Genomic DNA, 21,222 nt, shown 5'->3' on the forward strand with positions numbered 1-21,222 from the left:
TTTCCAGTCATTTTCTATATTCTACTGCACTGCATTCAACCTTCATCACTGATTATTTCTCTTTATTCTTCCCAAGTCACTCCCACTCACTGCACCGACGATACCAGCCTCCTGTTAACTTTCTCATGTAACTACATCCATGACTTCTTCTACGTAACCTCCTAGACAGGAAATACCTTTCAGGAGCATCTGTAAAATCACACTACATTTTTTCGCCATCAACCCTTTTCTAAAGTTATTTCTGTCAAAATGCCAAAGGAAAACTCGCTGACAAGTCAGAAGCATTATCAAGAAATGGTTTTATTATCCCATGAAAAATGATCATTGTTTTAAGATAAGTAAGTTGCCCTGATTTATATATTAGGTTTTGCTATGCTCTGTCTTTACGCTATGCAGTCCCCACCCATGGAAGAATAAATACTTAGCCCCCTGGAAATAAACAGCCTTTTTGGACCAAATGCTTAAACAGGGAATTGACTTGTGGTTAAAACACGAGGTGAGACAGAGCTGACTGTCATCAGGCAAATGTGACCATCGCTCACTTTTTCAACTGTACAACAGAAATAGTTGTGATTCAGACTCACCCTTTTGTCTCAAGTTAGCTTGGAAAGGCTGCGTGACGCTTAACGGGATCTTTCAGGGTACGAGCGGGTAGATTTGAAATTGCAAGTATCAGATGCTACCATAGCTAGTGGTGGCAGTACCACTTACTGTTAAGGCCATCTAAACTTCCCTTGCTTGTGATTTTGCTGACATTACCAACAGAAGTGGTTGTCTTTCCGGTTAGAAGCCTCTTTTCACTTCCCTGTAAATGTTTACTCACAGTCAGCTGGAATATAAATGCTCCCAACTGTAGTTAGCACATATTCAATAGCCTATGAAGGAGCTAAAGTTCTCCAAAGCAGCACTTGGGTATCAACTGGGAAGTGTGACATATGAGCATTTAAGAAAAAGCCTAAACAAGAGAGCACAATTTTGTATTAATTATTCAACAATTTACGCGGATGCGTAATCACACTACCAACAGGGCCTTATTAAAGGAATTAATTTCCCCAAGGTTTTATGTGCACGTATGCACACAGGCTGATGTCCCTGGAAGGGAAAACAGCGTGGCATCAGCTATTGCGAAGGCTACAACGAGCATCTTCTGGAACACTCGTATCATGTGTTGGGCAACTGCCTCCCTTCGCTCGTCCCCTGTTCGCGGGAACGAGCATGCGAAGGCAACGCACACTCATCGACCGTCTGTAAAGGAAAGTTACTGTGCCCATCTGATAGTGTAGATAATGCAATCTATGGCTGGCTTAACTGTAATTACACAATATTTGTGGCTTGCAGCTGAAAAGAACGGGAAGTGAAACAATAGTTCCTTCACTTACATAAATCCCCTCTACATTTGAAAGGGAGTATTACAGGATCTTAACAGAATAGCTAGTACTGAACTAATAAAAGAGATTTACAGAAGAAAATGGAAACCTCTAGTGACTTCAAAATTATTTTATCTTAATGTTATTTTTTCATTTAGGACAGAATCTCCATTTTAGAAAAGTAATTCCCTGGGTGCTTCTAAGTCATTCCAAAAAGCATAAAACAATAACGTGTACGTAAAATGATTTCTTACAGTGAAAAGACTGGTTCTGCTTGTTCTGGAGTCTACAGAAATATGTACTCATGCAAATGTTAACCTTTTATTTATACAGGACTCACACTGGCCAGCCATTGCTAGCATAACAGTCCTGAGTGTCGTGGTTTAGCCCCAGCCAGCAACCAAGAACCACGCAGCCGCTCGCTCACTCCCCCTGCCCCAATGGGATGGGGGAGAGAATCGGAGGAGTAAGAGTGAGAAACACTCCTGGGTTGAGATAAGAACAGTTTTATAATTGAAATAAAGTAAAATAGTAATGATAATAATAACAATATAATAATGATAATAATAACAATATCCAAAGCAAGTGATGCACAATGCAATTGCTCACCACCTGCCGACCGATACCCAGCCAGTTCCCGAGCAGCGATCGCTGCTCCCCAGCCAACCCCCCCAGTTTCTATACTGCCCATGACGCCATATGGTATGGAATAGCCTTTGGGCCAGTTTGGGTCAGCTGGCCTGGCTGTGCCCCCTCCCAGCTTCTTGTGCACCTGGCAGAGCATGGGAAGCTGAAAAGTCCTTGACTGGCATAAGCAGTACTTAGCAACAACTAAACCATCAGTGTGTTACCAGCATTATTCTCCTACTAAATCCAAACCACAGTGCTAGGCCAGCTACTAGGAAGAAAATTAACTCTATCCCAGCCGAAACCAGGACACTGAGACCATATAAGACCTTCACCTAACATGTCAACTCACTTTTCAAGTCAAATAGAGTCATCAGAGGAAAGAACTGTCTGCCACAAACAACTGACTGATTTTCTGGGCATAAATCAAATTATTACCTGAAAACCACCAAGTACTCAATCTCGGGCCATTTTTATAAACATTGCCACCTTCAGCTGAATCTCATTTGTGCAAGTCATGTTTGGAGTCTGTATTTACATTTGTTTTAAATGACCATTAAAAGTGCTCAGTAAAAGCGGTGGATGATGATACTGACAACAGAGATGTCAGCTCAGCTTCACAAAAACTCCCACCAATTCTAATAAAGAAAAAACAGGGCTCATCAACACATGAATATTCTAGCACTGTTGGCTCATGCAGTTATTCCAGCTAATGGCACAAAAAAAACCTGGAAACTCGAAGTTAGGGGTTCCCAAGCAGGATCTTCTTAAAAGAAAATGTTATTTCACAGAATCATACAATTTAGGTTGAAAGGGAGAGATCGGTACAACCTCTGCTCGGAGCAGGGCCAAACAGATCAGGTTGCTCAAGGCTGTGTCCAGTCAACCTTCGAACGTCTCCAAGGTATGACATTCCTCCCTTCCCTGAACCCCTGTTTTTGTTTCATAGAATCACAGAATCGTTTAGGTTGGAAAAGACCTTTAAGATCATCCAGTCCAACCAGTAACCTAACATTACCAAGGCCACCACTGAACCAATTAAGAGGAGAGCAGCAACCCCACGCCTCCTGGCTTGGTGGCTGGATCATTTACAATGAAGTAAAAACTAGGAAACATTAAGATTGGAAAGGACCTCGAAGATCATCAGTCCAACCATCAACCCAACACCCCCATGCCCACTAATCCATGTCCCAAAGTGCCACATCTGCCCATTTTTTGAACACTTCCAGGGATGGGGACTCCACCACCTCTCTGGGCAGCCTGGTCCAATGCTTGACTACCCTTTCCGTGAAGAAATTTCTCCTAAGATCCAATCTAAACCTCCCCTGATGCAGCTTGAGCCCATCTCCTTTTGTCCTATCTCTAACTACATGGGAGAAGAGACCAACCCCCCCCTCCCTGCCCCCTCCTGTCAGGCAGTTGTAGAGAGCGATCAGGTCTCCCCTCAGCCTCCTCTTCTCCAGGCTGAACACCCCCAGCTCCCTCAGCCGCTCCCCACCAGCCCTGTGCTCCAGACCCTTCCCCAGCTCCGTTGCCCTTCTCTGGACACGCTCCAGCACCCCAATGTCCTTCTTGTAGTGAGGGGCCCAAAACTGGACACAGCATTCCAGGTGCGGCCTCACCAGTGTCGAGTACACGGGGACAAACACAGCCCTGCTCCTGCTGGCCACACTGTTCCTGACACAAGCCAGGATGCTGTTGGCCTTCTTGGCCACCTGGGCACACTGCTGGCTCATGTTCAGCCGGCTGTCTACCAACACCCCCAGGTCCTTTTCGGCCAGGCAGCTTCCCAGCCACTCTTCCCCAAGCCTGCAGCGTTGCATGGGGTTGTTGTGACCCAAGTGCAGGACCCGGCACTTGGCCTTGTTGAACCTCATCCAGTTGGCCTGGGCCCATCGGTCCAGCCTGTCCAGGTCCCTCTGCAGGGCCATCCTACCCTCCAGCAGATCGACACTCCCACCCAGTTTGGTGTCATCTGCAAACTTACTGAGGGTGCACTCAATCCCCTCATCCAGATCATTGATAAAGATATTAAACAAGACTGGCCCCAAAACTGAGCCCTGGGGAACACTGCTTGTGACCGGCTGCCAACTGGATTTAACTCTGTTCACCACAACTGATTGGGCCCGGCCACCCAGCCAGTTTTTTACCCAGTGAAGACTATGCCCATCCAAGCCATGGGCTGCCAGCTTCCCACGGAGAATGCTGTGGGAGACTGTGTCAAAGGCTTTGCTGAAGTCCAGGTAGATGACATCCACAGCCTTTCCTTCATCCACCAGGCGGGTCACCAGGTCATAGAAGGAGATCAGGTTGGTCAAGCAGGACCTGCCTTTCATGAACCCATGCTGGCTGGGTCTGATCCCCTGGCTGACCTGCACTTGCCTGTTGGGTTCACTCAATATGAACCTCTCCATAATCTTTCCTGGCACCGAGGTCAGGCTGACAGGCCTGTAGTTCCCCGGGTCCTCCTTCCGGCCCTTCTTGTAGATGGGCGTCACATTGGCAAGCCTCCAGTCATCAGGGACCTCCCCTGGTAACCAGGACTTCTGATAGATGGTGGAGAGTGGCTTGGCAAGCTCCTCCGCCAGCTCCCTCAGTACTCTTGGGTGGATCCCATCTGGCCCCACAAACTTGTGAGCATCCAGGTGGCATAGCAGGTCATTAACTGCTTCCTCCTGGACTATGAGGGCTCCATTCTGCTCCCCGTCCTTGTCTTCCAGCTCAGGGGGCTGAGACCAACTGGTCTGGCTATTAAAGACTGAGGCAAAGGCGGCATTAAGTACCTCAGCCTTTTCCTCATCCTCAGTGACAATGTTCCCCCCCACACCCAGCAAAGGATGGAGATTCTCCTTGGCTCTCCTTTTATTGTTGATGTACTTATAAAAACATTTTTTATTATCTTTTACAACAGTGGCCAGATTGAGTTCTTGCTGGGCTTTTGCTTTTCTAATTTCCTCCCTGCATGGCCTAACGAGATCCCTGTACTCTTGCTGAGTTGCCCACCCCTTCTTCCAAAGGCAGTAGACTCTCCTTTTTTCCCTGAGTCCCAGCAAAAGTTTCCCTGAGTCCCAGCAAAAGTTTGACCACCTTCACGGCAAAACTTCTTCCTGATATTTCATCAGAATTTCTTAATCAGTCTTCTCCAATGCGCTCCCCACCAGGTAGTTGTAGATCATTAAGACTGTTAGCATCTCCCCTTCTTTTCTCAGGCTGAGCAAACCCAGTACTCTCAGTGTCTCCTTCTCCATCATGTGCTCCAGGCACTACACTCGCTCTTGCTGCTCCCTTGCTCAGCCACTACTCACGTTAATCCTCATGACTGCCAGGTCATTCCTCAGAAGCCAGACAGATCTCTTCCTCTCTCAGAACCCTTTAAAACAGTGCTTAAAAACAGGCAAAGATGTGAAAGAGGTAAACATCTCCTGTAATTTTAAAAAGTGATCTCTCAAATTAAAAAAGCAATGCTGTAACATGTCTCGGTATCATCACCCGTGCGTAAGTAAAGATCTGTTCCAGGGAAATTACGTAACGTGAAGTTTCTACTTAAACCTGCCGTATCACCACAAGAACTCTGATCAAGAACAAGAGCCAATTTATACAACTGCACTTCCTCATGTCAAGCAAACTGGAAAGTACAGAAAAAACAAAAAAGATGACTGATACTTACAACAATATAAGTGCTGAAACCACAAAGACAAAAAAAAAAAAAGGAAAGCACACTAACTTTTGACACTATTCCTCCAACGCAGTCCTCAAACACCAGACTGCAGCAGGTACAATATGAAATAAATTTTAAAAAAACCCAAACCGGAGAGCTTTATTTAGAAATACCTGCTGCTATTATTTGCTACCTTACTCAGAATTTTTCATTGTTCATAAAAAATGCATCACTGTCTGTAAAGAGTTCCCCAACATTAAGATTACACTTAACATTTGATTGCCAAATGTTTGGTAGGGTTTCTTTTGGTTTAGTTTTCTGGGAGTTTTGGGTTTGTTTGGTTTTTTTTTTAATTATACCCTATGATGCCATTCAGGATCCTTAAAGAGTGTTTAGCTACAAAGGTGATTGTATGTTTGGCATCAACCATGAAGCTCCACTGATGACCCAGCTCTACAAAATACCTTTGAAATCTTAAGGCAGCTTTTCCTTAAAGATTTCAACTTTGAAATACAAGCATTAAAAGGGAAACACTTGAGAGGAATGGATTTGAAAAACATACCAGAGAAACAAAATATTTTATTAAAATATTTTACATTGTGTCAAAGACCTTGGTTCAAATGAAGCTCAAACGAGACAGCCCTGAGCCCCATGACTCGCATGCACGCACCTCACCCAGGCTGTAATGGAATAAACTGCTGAGGTGAGGCTCATGTCACCTATAGAAGTCTAGACTTTGAAATCAATTCAAGTTTTAGTTCTCCCTTTCTACTAAAAATAATCCAAGAATTATTTATAATGTTCATGACAACCCCCTCTTTTTGGATCAACATCCCCTCATTGTAAGTTGCTTTACAAAGTCATATTCTGAGGTGGTTCATGAGAGGAACTTACAGAGGAGTTAAGAGTAGAGCAGTAAAAAATGAAATGCAGTAATAATGAAGCTTCTGAAAAGACAGGGATCAAAACAGCCCTGAATTTACTTCAGCCATCGTCTTACATTTCCTTCTGACCTCAGTTTAAACTTCCGCAGAAGCCTGAGCACCAGGCAGACAACTTACGCTTAAAAGGGTTTGCAGACGGTACCTTAAGCCATCAGGTGACGGCAACTGTTCCTAAGCAGCTTGTCAGGAAACTGGCAAAGAATAAAACATTATGATGCTTTAGTCTAGGTTTTGGGGTTCTTTTTAATTTCACTGCAGAGATTGAAATGCAGAGTTCAGGTCTGTGGCATAACTTCGTCATATCCAGATGTAAATCCTGGACATAAAGGACAGATACAGAAAGAGGCAATAGGATTAAAATCTTCTCTAAAGGGAGATCTAGAATGATTTTCCTTCTTATTTAGTGGTGTAATTGGTAAACTAGGATGGCGCAGTAGAAACAATTCTCGATTCTTTTAAAAATGCTGGAAGCATTTTCTGGTTTCCTTCCGAGCATCCCTGTTTTGTTTGTGATGGCTTTCACACTTACAAACACAGCAGAGTGAATCATTTTTTCTTCTCTGCATAAAAACGTTGCAAAATAAAGCAACATATTCTAAACTACTGAAAAGTATCAGAAGCCGTATGTCACCAGGAATCCGGCCAAAGAAAACGTCAATTTGTTGCCTGTTACAGAAAACTAAATAAGACCACGACGTATATTTGTGATTCATTTGTCAGAGGACAGTGCAACAGCAGCGTTTCTGAGTCAGATGCAAGGAACAAAACCAACACTGGCGTCTTCTGAACACGGAGTAACCTAAGGTGTGTCTCTAGCCCAACACACGTTACGGCTTCCCCACAACAGTCTCGCAAATACCTTGTGCCAGCATAAACCAACACTGTTACTGCAAAAATATCACCGCCCCTCCTTTCTAACAACGGTATGAACTTTTATTGGATTTTAGTGCCTATAAACCACTGATGAACACGCTATTGTCTAGGCTGTCGGCAAGCCAAGGTACGCGTCAACGCCACCCGCCAGCGTTCAGCTCAACTCGCCCAGGATGCAACCACCAGCCTTTGATGTACACATCCTATAACAAACTTCACTGTTTTGCCCTCTTCGTTAAGTAGGAGTCAAGGGACGCGTGTAGCAAGAGTTCTTGACAGCTGGGTACTCTAAAACTGAAGGCATAATTCTAAAATTACCACTTGGTTAAATGTGCACAAAAGCCTTTAAGAAAAGTCCCGCAAATTGCCACCTTTGGATCAAATGTCACTAAGTAAGACCTAGGTTTTAGCAAATTGAAATAAAAGGTAATTTAATACAAGAAGAAAACAGAGAGCAAAAGACAGCCAAATCAGCTTATTTATTTTAATCTACTATTTATCAATGTATACAAGTTGACGTCAAGGTTGGGAAAGTTCCAAGTTTTCTAGGAAAGCGAGAGCTGTCTGCACACGCAGATGGTCTAAAGCGATGGTTTCAGAGAGCGCTACGCTACAGCTCAAACCCAAAGCCAGCAGCAGGCAGCATTTCAGGGCCAGAGGCTGTGTTCCAGCCAAGCCAACCGCGGCTTCAAACGAGCCAGAGGCCGACGACTCTCACCAACAAAACCCACACACTACAAGTCTCATTCTGGAAACGATAACCCAATTAAAACTAAAACCTACGAAGAAATCGTTTATGATGGACGCAAACAGAAACAGTCTCTCAAACATTTGCAAATAAGCACAAGTTTTACTTTCTTACACAGTAATATAACCATGTAGCAGCTGAAATTTCTTCACAGCTTTTTCCATTTCTGAAGTTTTTATCAACTTTGGGTACCACAACTAGAAAAAGATGGAAAGCTTCAATGCTTTAATGAAATCCATACTGATGCGCTCCAAAGGAGCAGTACCAAGCAGCCATCATTTTATACCTAAATGCCAGTTAAAACAACTGTTCTAGACAAAGGATATATAAGATCTGTCTTTAAAAACAGAACAAAATTACTTTTTTTCCACTTTCCACATGATTTCTAATGGCTGTATTGCAAAACTGATGCTTAAACTGAGGAGTAGGGAGATTTTGAAGACAGGGGAGGTGGGGTAGGTTTTTTTCCAAGGCTGAAGGTTACTATATTAAACAAGTAACATTCTGAAGTATTATTTAGATAAAGGATTTATCTACAGGTTACTGAATAACTCTGAAAAACAGCCTGAAAATAATTTAAAATTTACATCTCTGCCACAGAGAAAAATAGTTGCCCTGACGAAAAGGCAAGGTCATAAACCTGATTTCAAACAAACTAATGAAACTGGTACTCCAGTCGTATCTCTCAGTATAGGTGCTGTGGGTTACAGGAATCTCACCTGGTCTACGGAGCGGACATAATCACCAATTTGTAGTACTCATCCTGAAAGAGTAGATACTAAATGGCTGCATAAGCCCTATGATCTTCGAGATGCTACTGATTCCACTCAACACCCCAACTTGCTCCTTACAGAAGTCAGTCTTCCAGTCTGCCTTCCAACGGGACAGCTGGTATGAGAAGTGAATTTTTCAGGAATGCTTAGTTCTGTCTTTAAGCATCTTGGTCAAGAGAGAACCAAGAAAAAAAGCTGAGTATCTGCAAGAAGGCAGTAACTCCAAAAGTGCTGCAAGGCAGATAAAACCTGAACAGTTTAAGGAGAAACTTGATGTGATTTAGAAATGCGGACAGCCCTGCAGAGTTCAAACAGAAGACGGTGCATCAGCTCAATCACAGCTAAATAGAGAAATACTTACAGATAGCAGGGTGGCCACCACTACGGGAACACCTAAGGACTTACTAATATGAAGATAAAAGCTGCATTTTTAGAATGTTAATCTCAACACATAAATGAACGTGTTTAGTTTAGACACTACAACTGTATTAAAGCATGTAACAAATATTAGGTCACACAGCCACTCAACCTATTAAAACAGGAACTGCGCTGCCCAGAAAGCGTTTTAATACCCTTTCAAAAGACCTCCTTCACAGGTGATGTTACCTAGGGGAAGGATTAGAAACGTATAATAGACAAAGTCTCCATTTCTTTATCCTTCACTCCATTTTCCAGTTCTAGTGTCTCCTTCTTAAATGATAATGGCTATTCTTTATTCTGTAGGCAGCGATTTTCTCTCTGACTGCTTTTCTCTTTTTCACATGAATTTCATGTGCTATTTTCTTGCCCAGTCAACCAAAACTGTCAAGATCTTACGACACGTCTTGGTAGTAAGCGTTACATTTGCTCATACTGAATGATTCCTCACCTTCAAATCATCACCTCTCTCTTCAGCTCCTTCTCCATATTGTTTACGTTAAATCATTATGCTAAATAAAATAATAATTTTCTCAGTATGTTAAACAGCATGGCTCCCACACGCATTTCAGGAGGAGGAGGCAGGTGAGAGAGAAACCAGGGCCTTGCCAGCAAATCTCCTTCCCTTATAAAACCCAAGTATTTACTTTAATCCCACATCTTTCTGTATCTCTTCATCAGTTATTAATCTATGAGAAAACCCTCACCGCCCTACCTGTAACAACGTCGTTCTTTTACGTAAGCAGGGACTGAGTGGGAAGTCTGTTGAGAGCTCCTGGCAAATTCGAGACATTAAATCAGATGAATCACCCTTATCCCCAGGCTTACCAACTCCTTAAAGATCTTTTTGCAGGATGCTTTCCCTCTTCAAAAAATCACGTTGATTGTTCCCACCGTATCGTATCTATCCGCCTGTGAACCGATTCCATTCATCACTGCACTTGTTTTAACAGCCTGCCTGGTAGGGAAGTCGGATTTCCTCGTCTGGAACTCACAGGGCCCCTTCCTGGAGCCCCTTCCAAAGGTTGGGACACACTTGTTGCTTTCTGTTGGCACCGAGGCGGGTTTTAGCACCAGGTTACACTCTGTTGCTTATATTTAAGCAGTTTCACATTTGAATTTACATTCGAGCTTTTGGATGAACGCAGTTGGAGCCCAGTGATACGTTACACCTGATTTTCCTGAGGGTTTTCCCCCCGTTCTTCTTCAGTAGCCATTTCAATTTGAGACCTTGCCGTTGACTTCTCTCCCTTGCTCCAATGAATGACCCTGCTGCAAGGATACGTGGGTGTGCTCCCACATATTTTTTGCTCATAAACAACAGTGCAAACCCCCCAAATTTACAGTTCTTCATTAAGAACACAGTTGTTTACCAGACGAGGAGATTCAACTACTATAAATATCTGAGAGAGATGCAGAAAAAGAACCCTGAATGTTGTCCTGTCCTCCCAAAGTAATTTTGGCTTGATGAAAGTACTTGCAACTTAGGTTTTCAGTAAACCACAATTATTTATACAGAAGAATAGGTTGCACAGAGAGATTTCCATATCAAAAAAAGGTTCACTTTGAAAAAAGCTTCAAAACGAGTTCTACAAAAGAAAGGACTGGATGAAAGGGAGCCCAGTAGCTGGGTAAAGAAACCACCACAGATCAGCAGCGGCTTCAACAACCGGACCGCGAGCAAGCATAACATCTATGAAGAACGGCACACACGCAGAGGAACGGCACCGGCAGGACTCTGTTTTCCATTATTGTATTTTTCAGTCTTTCAAAAATGATTCAGCGGTTTTTAGTTTGATGTTTTACTGCAACTTCTAAAAAAAAAAACCCATTCCTGGGGTATCCGCAGGTTGCTAAACGTCACAGTACAGAAAGCCTGCACCATCCAAAAGACAGAAACATTTATAGAAACTCAAAGAGATGGAAGATCCTGCCGAGCTCGCTCTGTGCGTAGCTTGTAATGCTCACAAAATGTAGCCAGAGGAAACGATAATCCCTTTGCGGGGTTTATGTTACAATGCCCTGAGACGAGAGCAGCCACAACCCACGAGAGCCAGCCATCGTTTTACCTGGGCTATCTGCTCTTTTTTTATTATTATTTCAAAAGACTGTTTTGTTTGTTTTCTTGTGAAGATATTGAATTAGCTTCTGGCACTACTTGCAAGTAAGAGCATTAACTGATGACAGCCAACCATGCATGTAAGTATGGAATTATCTTAAGTAAGCATCAATTAATAATGTTATCTCCAGCACTGTAAGAAAATGCTTACTTTATAACCATTTCCATGTACTAAACATTTAGTCAGCACAAATACTCATGTTTTACTAATGGAAAAGCACAACCGCACGTACACACACGCAGAGGAAAGACAGGCTGGCTGCCTCAAGGACTACCAGGCCTGCACTGCCTCCCAGACACCCAGATTGAGCCTTCCAGGAAGACAGGTATTAGGCACAGCAATGAATTTCTAACACAGACTGTGAGCTACTCGAAGAGGCATGCACATCTTGCCGTAGGATTAGTTAACTTTAGTCAAGATATAACAGAATTACATGTAAGAATCCCTCGGAGGCCTCGCTTGGCGCTCTCATTTTCTATTTCGGCTACCTGCTTTTCAGATCAATATTTTTTTTTTCCCCCCGTTTGCAAAAGCATGCCGATAATACAGTGATTTGTGACAATACAGTGATAGTTCTTCAATAAAGCAATTTTAAATGCAAATTACAGACTGCTGAGTTGCCATGCCTGGTTGCATCTCCTGGAAAGAGTTTGTAGATAGCAAATTTAAATAAACTTTGAAAATGTCAATACGTGAAATGCACCTACATAAAGTGTGAATTAGCTTTAAATAGCTGATCTTACAGATTTTACAATTTATCTGTAACTAACAGATAAGTTACAGGAATAGTGTACATCTAAGTAAATCTAGGATGATATTAAAAAAAAAAACCTGTAAGCATTCATATTTGAACTTTTTAAGTATGTCATTTCCTATGAGTTCAAGTATCTACTCTTGGCTTGATTTGGCAAGCTGCCACATGTGAGTACAGCAACGCTGATTTGCTATTGTCTAAAATTCATAGTTTGAAACCAAGATATTTAATGCGTCTATTGTCATTAATCATACCATAAAGCAATGTTCTGATCAGATAATTGGATACAAAAGAAGGACTATGGAATACGCTGCTGAAGAACTGAAAAATCTCCAGCCTACTTAAGGTCGACTACAATAGGAAAATACAGGTCTTAGTTGTACAAATTCGATTCCTTTATCCAAGTGAGTTTTTCATCAAAAAGTGAATTAAAAAATAACTGCTTAGCTTTGGGGCTTGAATTGGTAGCAAGTATCCAGTGCACAACTGCAGGATCTATCTACTGCAGCATATTGGAAAAGTCAACATTGCTGTTGCAAAGCAACCCAAGATTTTGTACTTCTCTCGTTTTGCTTTCCAGATTTTCACACTTCCCAAACCCATACACGAATTAGCTTCCTTACCTTCATAATGTTTACTAAGTCTGTTTGATAATAGCGATCTTGGTGCGCATTAGCAGCTGCTAAAGTGAGAAGATAATCATTCCTTGCGTGGATAGCCTTGGAATTACACTCGGATCGCCGTGCTTTTAACTACAAGAAGAAATGGAAGTTAAAAGATAGGTACTAATGAGAAGTTAAATGACCAAACATGTATTAATAGTAAATTAACATGTATATGTATGTACCAATACAGTCAAAACTTTAAGGGATTAATAGCTTAGTAGCTTTGTTAATGGTAAAGGGATCCCTAATGTGTTTTTCTCTCATGCAGCTGTAATTTCACACGCGGTCTTCAAAGAACAGTTATAACTCCCACTAGAAAAAATTTTCTTGTAAATTTGGTCATATGTAATTCTGCACTCTGACTGCCAAAAAGAGTCTGCTCTTATCTCGTTACTTGTTCTAACAATATACCTTCCGAAATGTCAGTCATCTCTAGCTTCCAGACAATTTTGGTCATATGCCTCATGAAATTAGCAGCAAAACATTAAGTTTTTCTCATACTCACCTTTACACTTGCCTTCTGCAAGCTTATTCTTGACTGAAAAAGACTAAGTTTGGACCTGAAACAGAATTAACAGAAGACATTACTGTCTTACACCATTTCTACAAAAGTACAGGATAAACAGGCCACTGGACTTCACTTCTGCAAAATTTTAATTTAATTAACTTTTTGTGCCTAAAGTTTTATTTGTATAGTTTTAAGTGAAGCCTAACGATCAAGGAAAATATTACAAAGTATGCTGAGCTACATCAACAGTATCTTCATTGCATGTTCTGAAATCTTTTGCACAGCTTACCCTGATTTTGGAACAAAATTTAAATACTTCATGAAAGGGAAATTGGGCGGCGGCTGCAACTCGAGTTATTTTGGTGTTTGATGGATTTCAAGTTAGCCCTCCAGACAGAAAGTGCTATAAATTTGAACTACTGGTCATCTGAAGGAATGTTAGTGCAAAATCATTAGTAACTACATTCCAGGAAGCTGGAGGAGTACCCATGTACGCACACATATTTTTAAAAGCAGAACTGGTCTGATTTTCCCATCTGGATTCATGAAAGAGAAATCAGAGAAGTATTTTATTAGCTATCTGAAAAATCGTGGTTTAAAAAGTAAATATGAAAACAAAATCAAGTAAATAGCTATTTTAATCTGAACAATACTGCAGTATGAATCTGTCCCAAAATTCCCAAGCATAAGTTTTTGCTTGGCTTTTTTTTTTGTTTGCTTGTTTGGGTTTTTTAACTTTCTTCAGGTATTACAGGTAATCTTCTTACAGTTCTTCTTTTCATCATCCAGCCCTCATAAAGTGAAAGACAGAAGAATTCTTTAACGAAACCATAATTTCTTTTCATTCCCTGAGAACAATTCTGAGTAATTTCTAAAAACAAAAAAAATAAATATATTTGCAAAAAAGGGTGAGGCAAACTCCCAGAAGACAGGCCAAACTCCAAACTGAAAACATGTGAGTTACTGGCTTTCCTGAAAGGAAGGAAATCAACCTCTTTAGGATGTCAAGGAGCATAAAAACCTAAAGCCTCAAAAATCTATCTTCAGAAATGGAAAATAGTGTCCCATCCCCTCTCCCCCTCCAAATGGACTGATACCAAATTTGAGATCTGTGGAGAGAAAACAAAGTAAGCAGCCTTTAAGATAAAAGAGTGCCAGCTCACGCACTGTCCTTTGAAAATGTCAAATTAAAGCAGCTAGTTTAACTTCCTTCCTAAAGAAACCAGCCTAAATAATTTATACTTTACTATCAGGGTAAAGTAGCATGCTTGAAACAGTTAGAAAAATGTATATAAGCAAAAAGAAAAAAAAAAATGACACAGGCTCATTGAAAGCAATTATCTTCCTTCTAAAATAATATCAAGTGTAAAAACTAATACAAGTACAAATCTGCTTTCTACGCATGCAATTATTTATACATATGCTATTATAAAAACATACTTGGCCTCAATATCAGCTTTCTCCCGCACTGCCTGAGCCATCTGTTCAGTCTCAAAATATTTCTTTTTGCCTTTAGCTAAATCTTTTACTGTCTCTTGTAATTCAGCTTGGATCCTTGTCAACTGGTCCACACACTGAAAAAAAGCATGCAGGAAACAAAACATTAATGTGTTTTTGCATCCAAATACTACTATCAGCATCATTTTACTACTCTTTATTACATTTTATATGGAACAACGCGGTCTCCAAGTCACTCCTGGTCAATTATTCATGCCTTTCTTTTAAAGCTGATCAGAACATAAAATCGTATTTCTTTCTTTCTGCTGCCGTTTAACTATCCAAATTCAACGATAACTCACAAATTAAACATAAAAGTTCTGAAAGCTTTGGATGAGGTAATTAGTTGAAATAATTAGAATACAATTGGGAAAAATCAAAAGGCAATCTACTGAAGGTGATACAAAAAAATGATTAATCTTGCCTTCTCTAAAATTTAAAACATAGGACAAAAGCTACCATGTAAAACACAACAACACAACAGTAACAAGAACAATTTGATAAGCATTATTTTAAGAGCTCATTTTTCTTAAACTATTTCGAGAGCTTTCCAACGAATAGGGTTATATCAGAAAGCAGCGTCATTCACAAAGAAAACTTAGAGGCTTAAAATGCATAGCGAGCTAGTCAAGGAGCGAAAATAATTCCATCTGTTTTCCATACAACCCAACCAGCGTTACGACACACATTTTAATGTCAAACAATAATATTCAAAGGAATAGCAGAAAAATTACTGTACTGGTTTTGGCTGGGAGTGCGTTAATTTTCTGTGTAGTAGCTGGTATGGTGCTATGTTCTGGATTTGTGACCGCAACTGTGTTAATAACACAGGGATGGTTTAGCTATTGCTGAGCAGTGCTCAGACCCTGGCAAGGCCTCTTCTGCGAGCAGGTTGGGGGTGCACAAGAGGTTGGGAGGGGACACAGTGGGGACAGGTGACCCCAACCGCCCCAAGGGGTGTCCCACACCATACAACGTCGTGCTCAGCAATAAAAGATGGGGGAAGAAGGAGGAAAGAGGGACATACGGAGCTATGGTGTCTGTCCTCCCAAGTCACCGCTACATGTGATGGAGCCCTGCTTTCCTGGAGATGGCTGAACACCTGCCTGCCGATGGGAAGGAGCGAAGGAATTCCTTGTTTTGCTTTACCAAATAAACTGGCTTTATCTCAACCCACAAGTTTTCGCACTTCTACCCTTCCATTTCTCTCCCCCACCCTGCCGGAGGGGAGTGAGCGAGTGGCTGCGTGGGGCTGACCGTGGTTAACCCACAACAATTAGTAAAATGTTCAGCAATTCTCCAAACATCCTATCAGCTTCAAAAAAAAAAAAATTGGGGGGAAAGGATCTATGTTAAGCAGAAAGGATCTACTTAACAAAACAAATGCGAATTATCAAGTAACTAGCGACAGGATGAGAGGAAATGGGCTCAAGTTGCATCAGGGGAGGTTTAAATTGGATTTTAGGAAAAATTTCTTCAGGGAAAGAGTGGTCAAGCATTGGAACAGGCTGCCCAGAGAGGTGGTGGAGTCCCCATCCCTGGAAGTGTTCAAAAAATGGGCAGACGTGGCACTTTGGGACATGGTTTATTGGGCATGGGGGTGTTGGGTTGATGGTTGGACTGATGATCTTAGAGGTCCTTTCCAACCTGAATGATTCCTAGTTTTTACTTTCATTAAATATAATCCAGCCACCAAGCCAGGAAGCATGGGGTTGCTACTCTACCCTGAATTGGTTTAGTGGTGGACTTGGTAATGCTAGGTTAATGGTTGGACTGGATGATCTTAAAGGTCTTTTCCAACCTACATGAGTCTGTGATTCTATGATCAATGTCTAGAATTATACTATCTTTCAAAGAGATTCGTAAAGATTTTCTTTTACCCAAACTAGCTTAAGTACATATAAGAGTGATAGTTCAATGCATTTATATTTAATTATAGATATTACAGGCTAGATGTGGTCAATGAAGGCTCCAGGCAACACTTAGAGGCAGAGCCTCAAGCTAGCTTAAGGAAACAAATTTGCTTTTCAATTTGCCTTTCTGTCCTTCAAAGACCAGACCCAAGGTCCCACCTGTTTTTACATCATTATCACATACCCGACTTCTCCCATGCAAGGTGCCACACACTGTCCTCTTACTGAACACCCCTCCTAAACACCTCAAGTTTTTCATTACACTAATTATTAATGCATGTAACCTCCTTTACAAGCATTGCAAGAGTAATGAGGCGATGTAATCCAACAACGTAACATTAATGTCACACTATTCAACAATTGTTAAAAGTAATATCCAGCCACCTGTAAAAAAGAAACTTTTTGTTTCAGTCAACAGAAATTGCTTATCTTCTCACCACACAATTCTACTCTCACTAAAAATGTCAAATACCTTTCTGGCTATAAAGTACATAAAAATTCATGGAAGGTCACACTAAAAGCAGTATTTGATGCGTGCAGCCAATAAAGCAATGGGCTGTGTAAGGTAAGCTTCATGGTGGGTGGTTTGGGGAGTAGCGGAGGGCAGGATTGGGTTTTTTGAAGACCTCTGACTGTATGATAGAAAAATGAAAGGTAGAAAAATCCGTATATATTGGACAGCTGACAGAGACCTAAAATAATTTCAAAAGGACTGGGGTTTTCCTGCATCAATCGGTATTTTGATCTCTGAAGTCTCCTGCTGGCATCAAAAAATTAAAATACAAAATAACCCCAGTTGTTAACACTATCACTGTAAAAGCATAAAATAATCTTGCTTTTGCATTTCTGAAGAATAAAAAATTATCAGGAGATTGGATGCCATTTAGGGGTTTTGGGTTGCGTAGACACTGGCTGTATGTAAAAAGCTGTTTCAGAGACCTGAAAGAGATGGTTTCTTGTTGCATTGCCTTCATGCAGAGCGATTTTATTCTATTTGCCTTTCAGTCTTCTGATACAGATGCACGCAAATGTCTGCAGTGGTGGCCACATCGTCTTTCCTGTAGATACCTGATGAACGTACACTGCAGCTCTCTGCCTTCTCTCCCAAGGCCAACATATGAAACCACACATCACTTATGGGATAAGCTTACAAGGTCTCTGGGGAAAGATAATGGCAAGGGCTGGGCTGCTGCCCTCAAAACAGCCTTCTCGTCTGTGTCCAAGAGCTGCTGAGTGAGGGATAGGGATTAGTTTTCTTAAGAGGTCGGACGTGGTCTACAGGAGACACATTTATTACCCCTGCTCCAGAGTCACCTTGCGATTTAGCAATATTTTTCAGCAAATTATGATGAGGTTTTCTGAAATTGTTCCAGTTTAGTATTAAAACGGGTTGTAAAAATGAAGTTTCTATATGGTAACAAGTTGAGGAAGTAAAGGTTTACAGAAACATCTGGAAAATAAAGATCACAGAATCACTTAGGTTGGAAAAGACCTTTAAGATCATTGAGTCCAACTGTTAATCTAGCACTGCCAAGTCAACCGCTAAACCATGTCCCTAAGCACCACATCTACATGTCTCCACTACTCAACCACTTCCTCAGGCAGCCTGTTCCAATGCTTGACTACCCTTTCCGTGAAGAAATTTCTCCTAAGATCCAATCTAAGCCATCCCTGGCACAGCTTGAGCCCATCTCCTTTTGTCCTATCTCTAACTACATGGGAGAAGAGCCCAACCCCCCCCTCCCTGCCCCCTCCTGTCAGGAGCTGTAGAGAGCAATCAGGTCTCCCCTCAGCCTCCTCTTCTCCAGGCTGAACACCCCCAGCTCCCTCAGCCGCTCCCCACCAGCCCTGTGCTCCAGAACCTTCCCCAGCTCCGTTGCCCTTCTCTGGACATGCTCCAGCACCCCAATGTCCTTCTTGTAGTGAGGGGCCCAAAACTGGACACAGCATTCCAGGTGCAGGTTCCCCAGCGCCGAGTACGGGGGGACGATCCCTGCCCTGCTCCTGCTGGCCACACTATTCCTGATACAAGCCAGGATGCTGTTGGCCTTCTTGGCCACCTGGGCACACTGCTGGCTCATGTTCAGCCACTGTCGACCAACACCCCGAGGTCCTTTTCAGCCAGGCAGCTTCCCAGCCACTCTTCCCCAAGCCTGCAGCGTTGCGTGGGGTTGTTGTGACCCAAGTGCAGGACCCGGCACTTGGCCTTGTTGAATCTCATCCAGTTGGCCTGGGCCCATGGGTCCAGCCTGTCCAGGTCCCTCTGCAGGGCCATCCTACCCTCCAGCAGATCGACACTCCCACCCAGTTTGGCGTCATCTGCAAACTTACTGAGGGTGCACTCAATCCCCTCATCCAGATCATTGATAAAGATATTAAACAAGGCTGGCCCCAAAACTGAGCCCTGGGGAACACTGCTTGTGACCGGCTGCCAACTGGACTTAACTCTGTTCACCACAACTGATCGGGCCTGGCCATGCAGCCAGTTTTTTACCCAGCGAATTAATACCAAAGTGGATGGTTATTCCACATTGTAGAACAAGTGTATCACTGCTAGAGTCCTTTGAACCAGAAGTACTGCACTGATAATTGCAATAACTTGTTCTGCTAATTCAAAAGTGCAGGAAAAAGGAACCTCTATCATTTATATAAATTTGAAGAAGTGGTCTCCACTTCTGCTGCTGACTCATAAACACTGAACAATCAGCACTTGCACAAGAATAAAGCTGGAGATTGTTTACCCAGTAAGGATACTATAAATTGCTACAGCATTGTTTGGAAAGCTTCACAGAAAAATAAAATTCCACAGGACAATAAAACAACATTAATAAAGTTAATTTTTCCTCCAGAAGAACAGATATGGCACATGCTTCTAAAAGCTGTATAATAATTTGTTCAGAAACTGAGACTCATGTTACACTAACATCTATTTAAAAGTTTGTAGCCAAATATTTTACAAAACATAGACACAGACAGATAGAACACATAAGGAGGTCAGTTACAGTTAGTTGTCATCACTTTTTAGCAAACAAAACTGAAATGGTGTGTTGTTTGGGGTTTTTTTTTGTCTTTTACCTTGAATGGATTGTTCAGCCTACCTCAAATTAAACCCAGAGGCAATGTTAATAAATACTCGATGATAATGTACAGAAGGAATATATACAACTACCAACTAATATCTGAGACGCTTGCAAAGTGCATTCCACCAGCATTTCTATTTCCCTCATGTTATGTTTCGTCCAAGTCACAGAGCAAGCATTTCAAAAATCATTCTTGAAAACTTCCAAAAATTTATGTTTGGTGCAGGAGTGACTTGTGTAAACTATTCTCACTCTTTAAAAGAGAAGGCCTTCTCCTCACTGCAGCAAAATCCACGGAACACAAACACAAAATAATTAAAATATGAAGAGTTCTTAGCGTTACATCACTGTATTTTTAAAATGTGTCTTAGTGCCTTACGGAAACAGATGGAACATGGCGTTTTATTTGAAACACATTCTGTATTAAGAGGTATGGTAGAGACCTCTTAAGATATCAATGACTTAAAATGTAACAACCAATTAAATGAAAGCCAAGCTTACTCTTCTCCTTGAACTACAGTATTTTCTTTGCATGGATGAATGGATCAATTATAGCAGCTTTTGGAATACTTTCTTGTGATACCTTTACAGGAGGCGGCTGGGTAACCTGCATTCTACATCTTGAAGATTGCACAAGTCATTCCTTCAGGTTTAAGATAAGCCTTTTCTTAAAATCAGAACCTATTCTAACAAAACCCACTCGGATTGTCACTGCAAAACCAAATCAATGTAATTGCCACAGCATGATGTTAGATTTGCAGAGACAGTTTTTGACCAATTGTGTATGACATTTTAAAAGACTCATTTCCAAGCAATTTCGATTTCAGATAACATAGCTCAGATCTTCAGCAAGCTGGCTATTTACTTCTGTAACAACACGCATAGGAAGAGACTGAAAAGTATGTACGTATTTTAGAAGTGCCATACTAAAAGATTTCTAATAAGCATTTTTTTCTAAATAAAAATGACAAAAGTTTAAAGAACTTATAAAGCACAAATACCTTCTTCAACTGCTGTTCCTTAAAGCACCGTACAGTCCTGGCTGGTTCAGAAATTAAGTTTTTATAGTTCTCACAGATATTGAGTCGGGATTGGGCCACTTGCATTGTGCCTTCTAAAAGTGATTTCCAAACTGAGTACATGCTCCTAAAATAATGAAACACAGAAAGGATGTGGGAAGAACAAAAGGGAGGCCAGGCGTTACACTGAAAATATGGGTTGGTTTACGTAACAGTAGCATACATTTTTCCAAGGACTGCTTTTAAAAATAAAGCTAAA

At 41.5% G+C, this 21,222-nt stretch overlaps 1 protein-coding gene across 1 annotated transcript in view; it reads right to left on the minus strand.

Annotated features, from left to right (window-relative positions):
* FCHSD2 (FCH and double SH3 domains 2) overlaps nucleotides 1–21,222 on the minus strand; it is a 174,926-nt gene that overhangs the window by 57,507 nt on the left and 96,197 nt on the right. The window contains exons 5-8 of the mRNA XM_075722744.1: nucleotides 20,946–21,090; nucleotides 14,895–15,028; nucleotides 13,452–13,506; nucleotides 12,905–13,033 (exon numbers count right to left, since the gene is read on the minus strand). Of these exons, the coding sequence (XP_075578859.1) occupies nucleotides 12,905–13,033; nucleotides 13,452–13,506; nucleotides 14,895–15,028; nucleotides 20,946–21,090 (463 nt within the window). The remainder of the gene's footprint in view (nucleotides 1–12,904; nucleotides 13,034–13,451; nucleotides 13,507–14,894; nucleotides 15,029–20,945; nucleotides 21,091–21,222) is intronic.

The sequence above is a fragment of the Pelecanus crispus genome, chromosome 1 (assembly GCF_030463565.1).
Source record: "Pelecanus crispus isolate bPelCri1 chromosome 1, bPelCri1.pri, whole genome shotgun sequence".
NCBI lineage: Eukaryota > Metazoa > Chordata > Aves > Pelecaniformes > Pelecanidae > Pelecanus > Pelecanus crispus.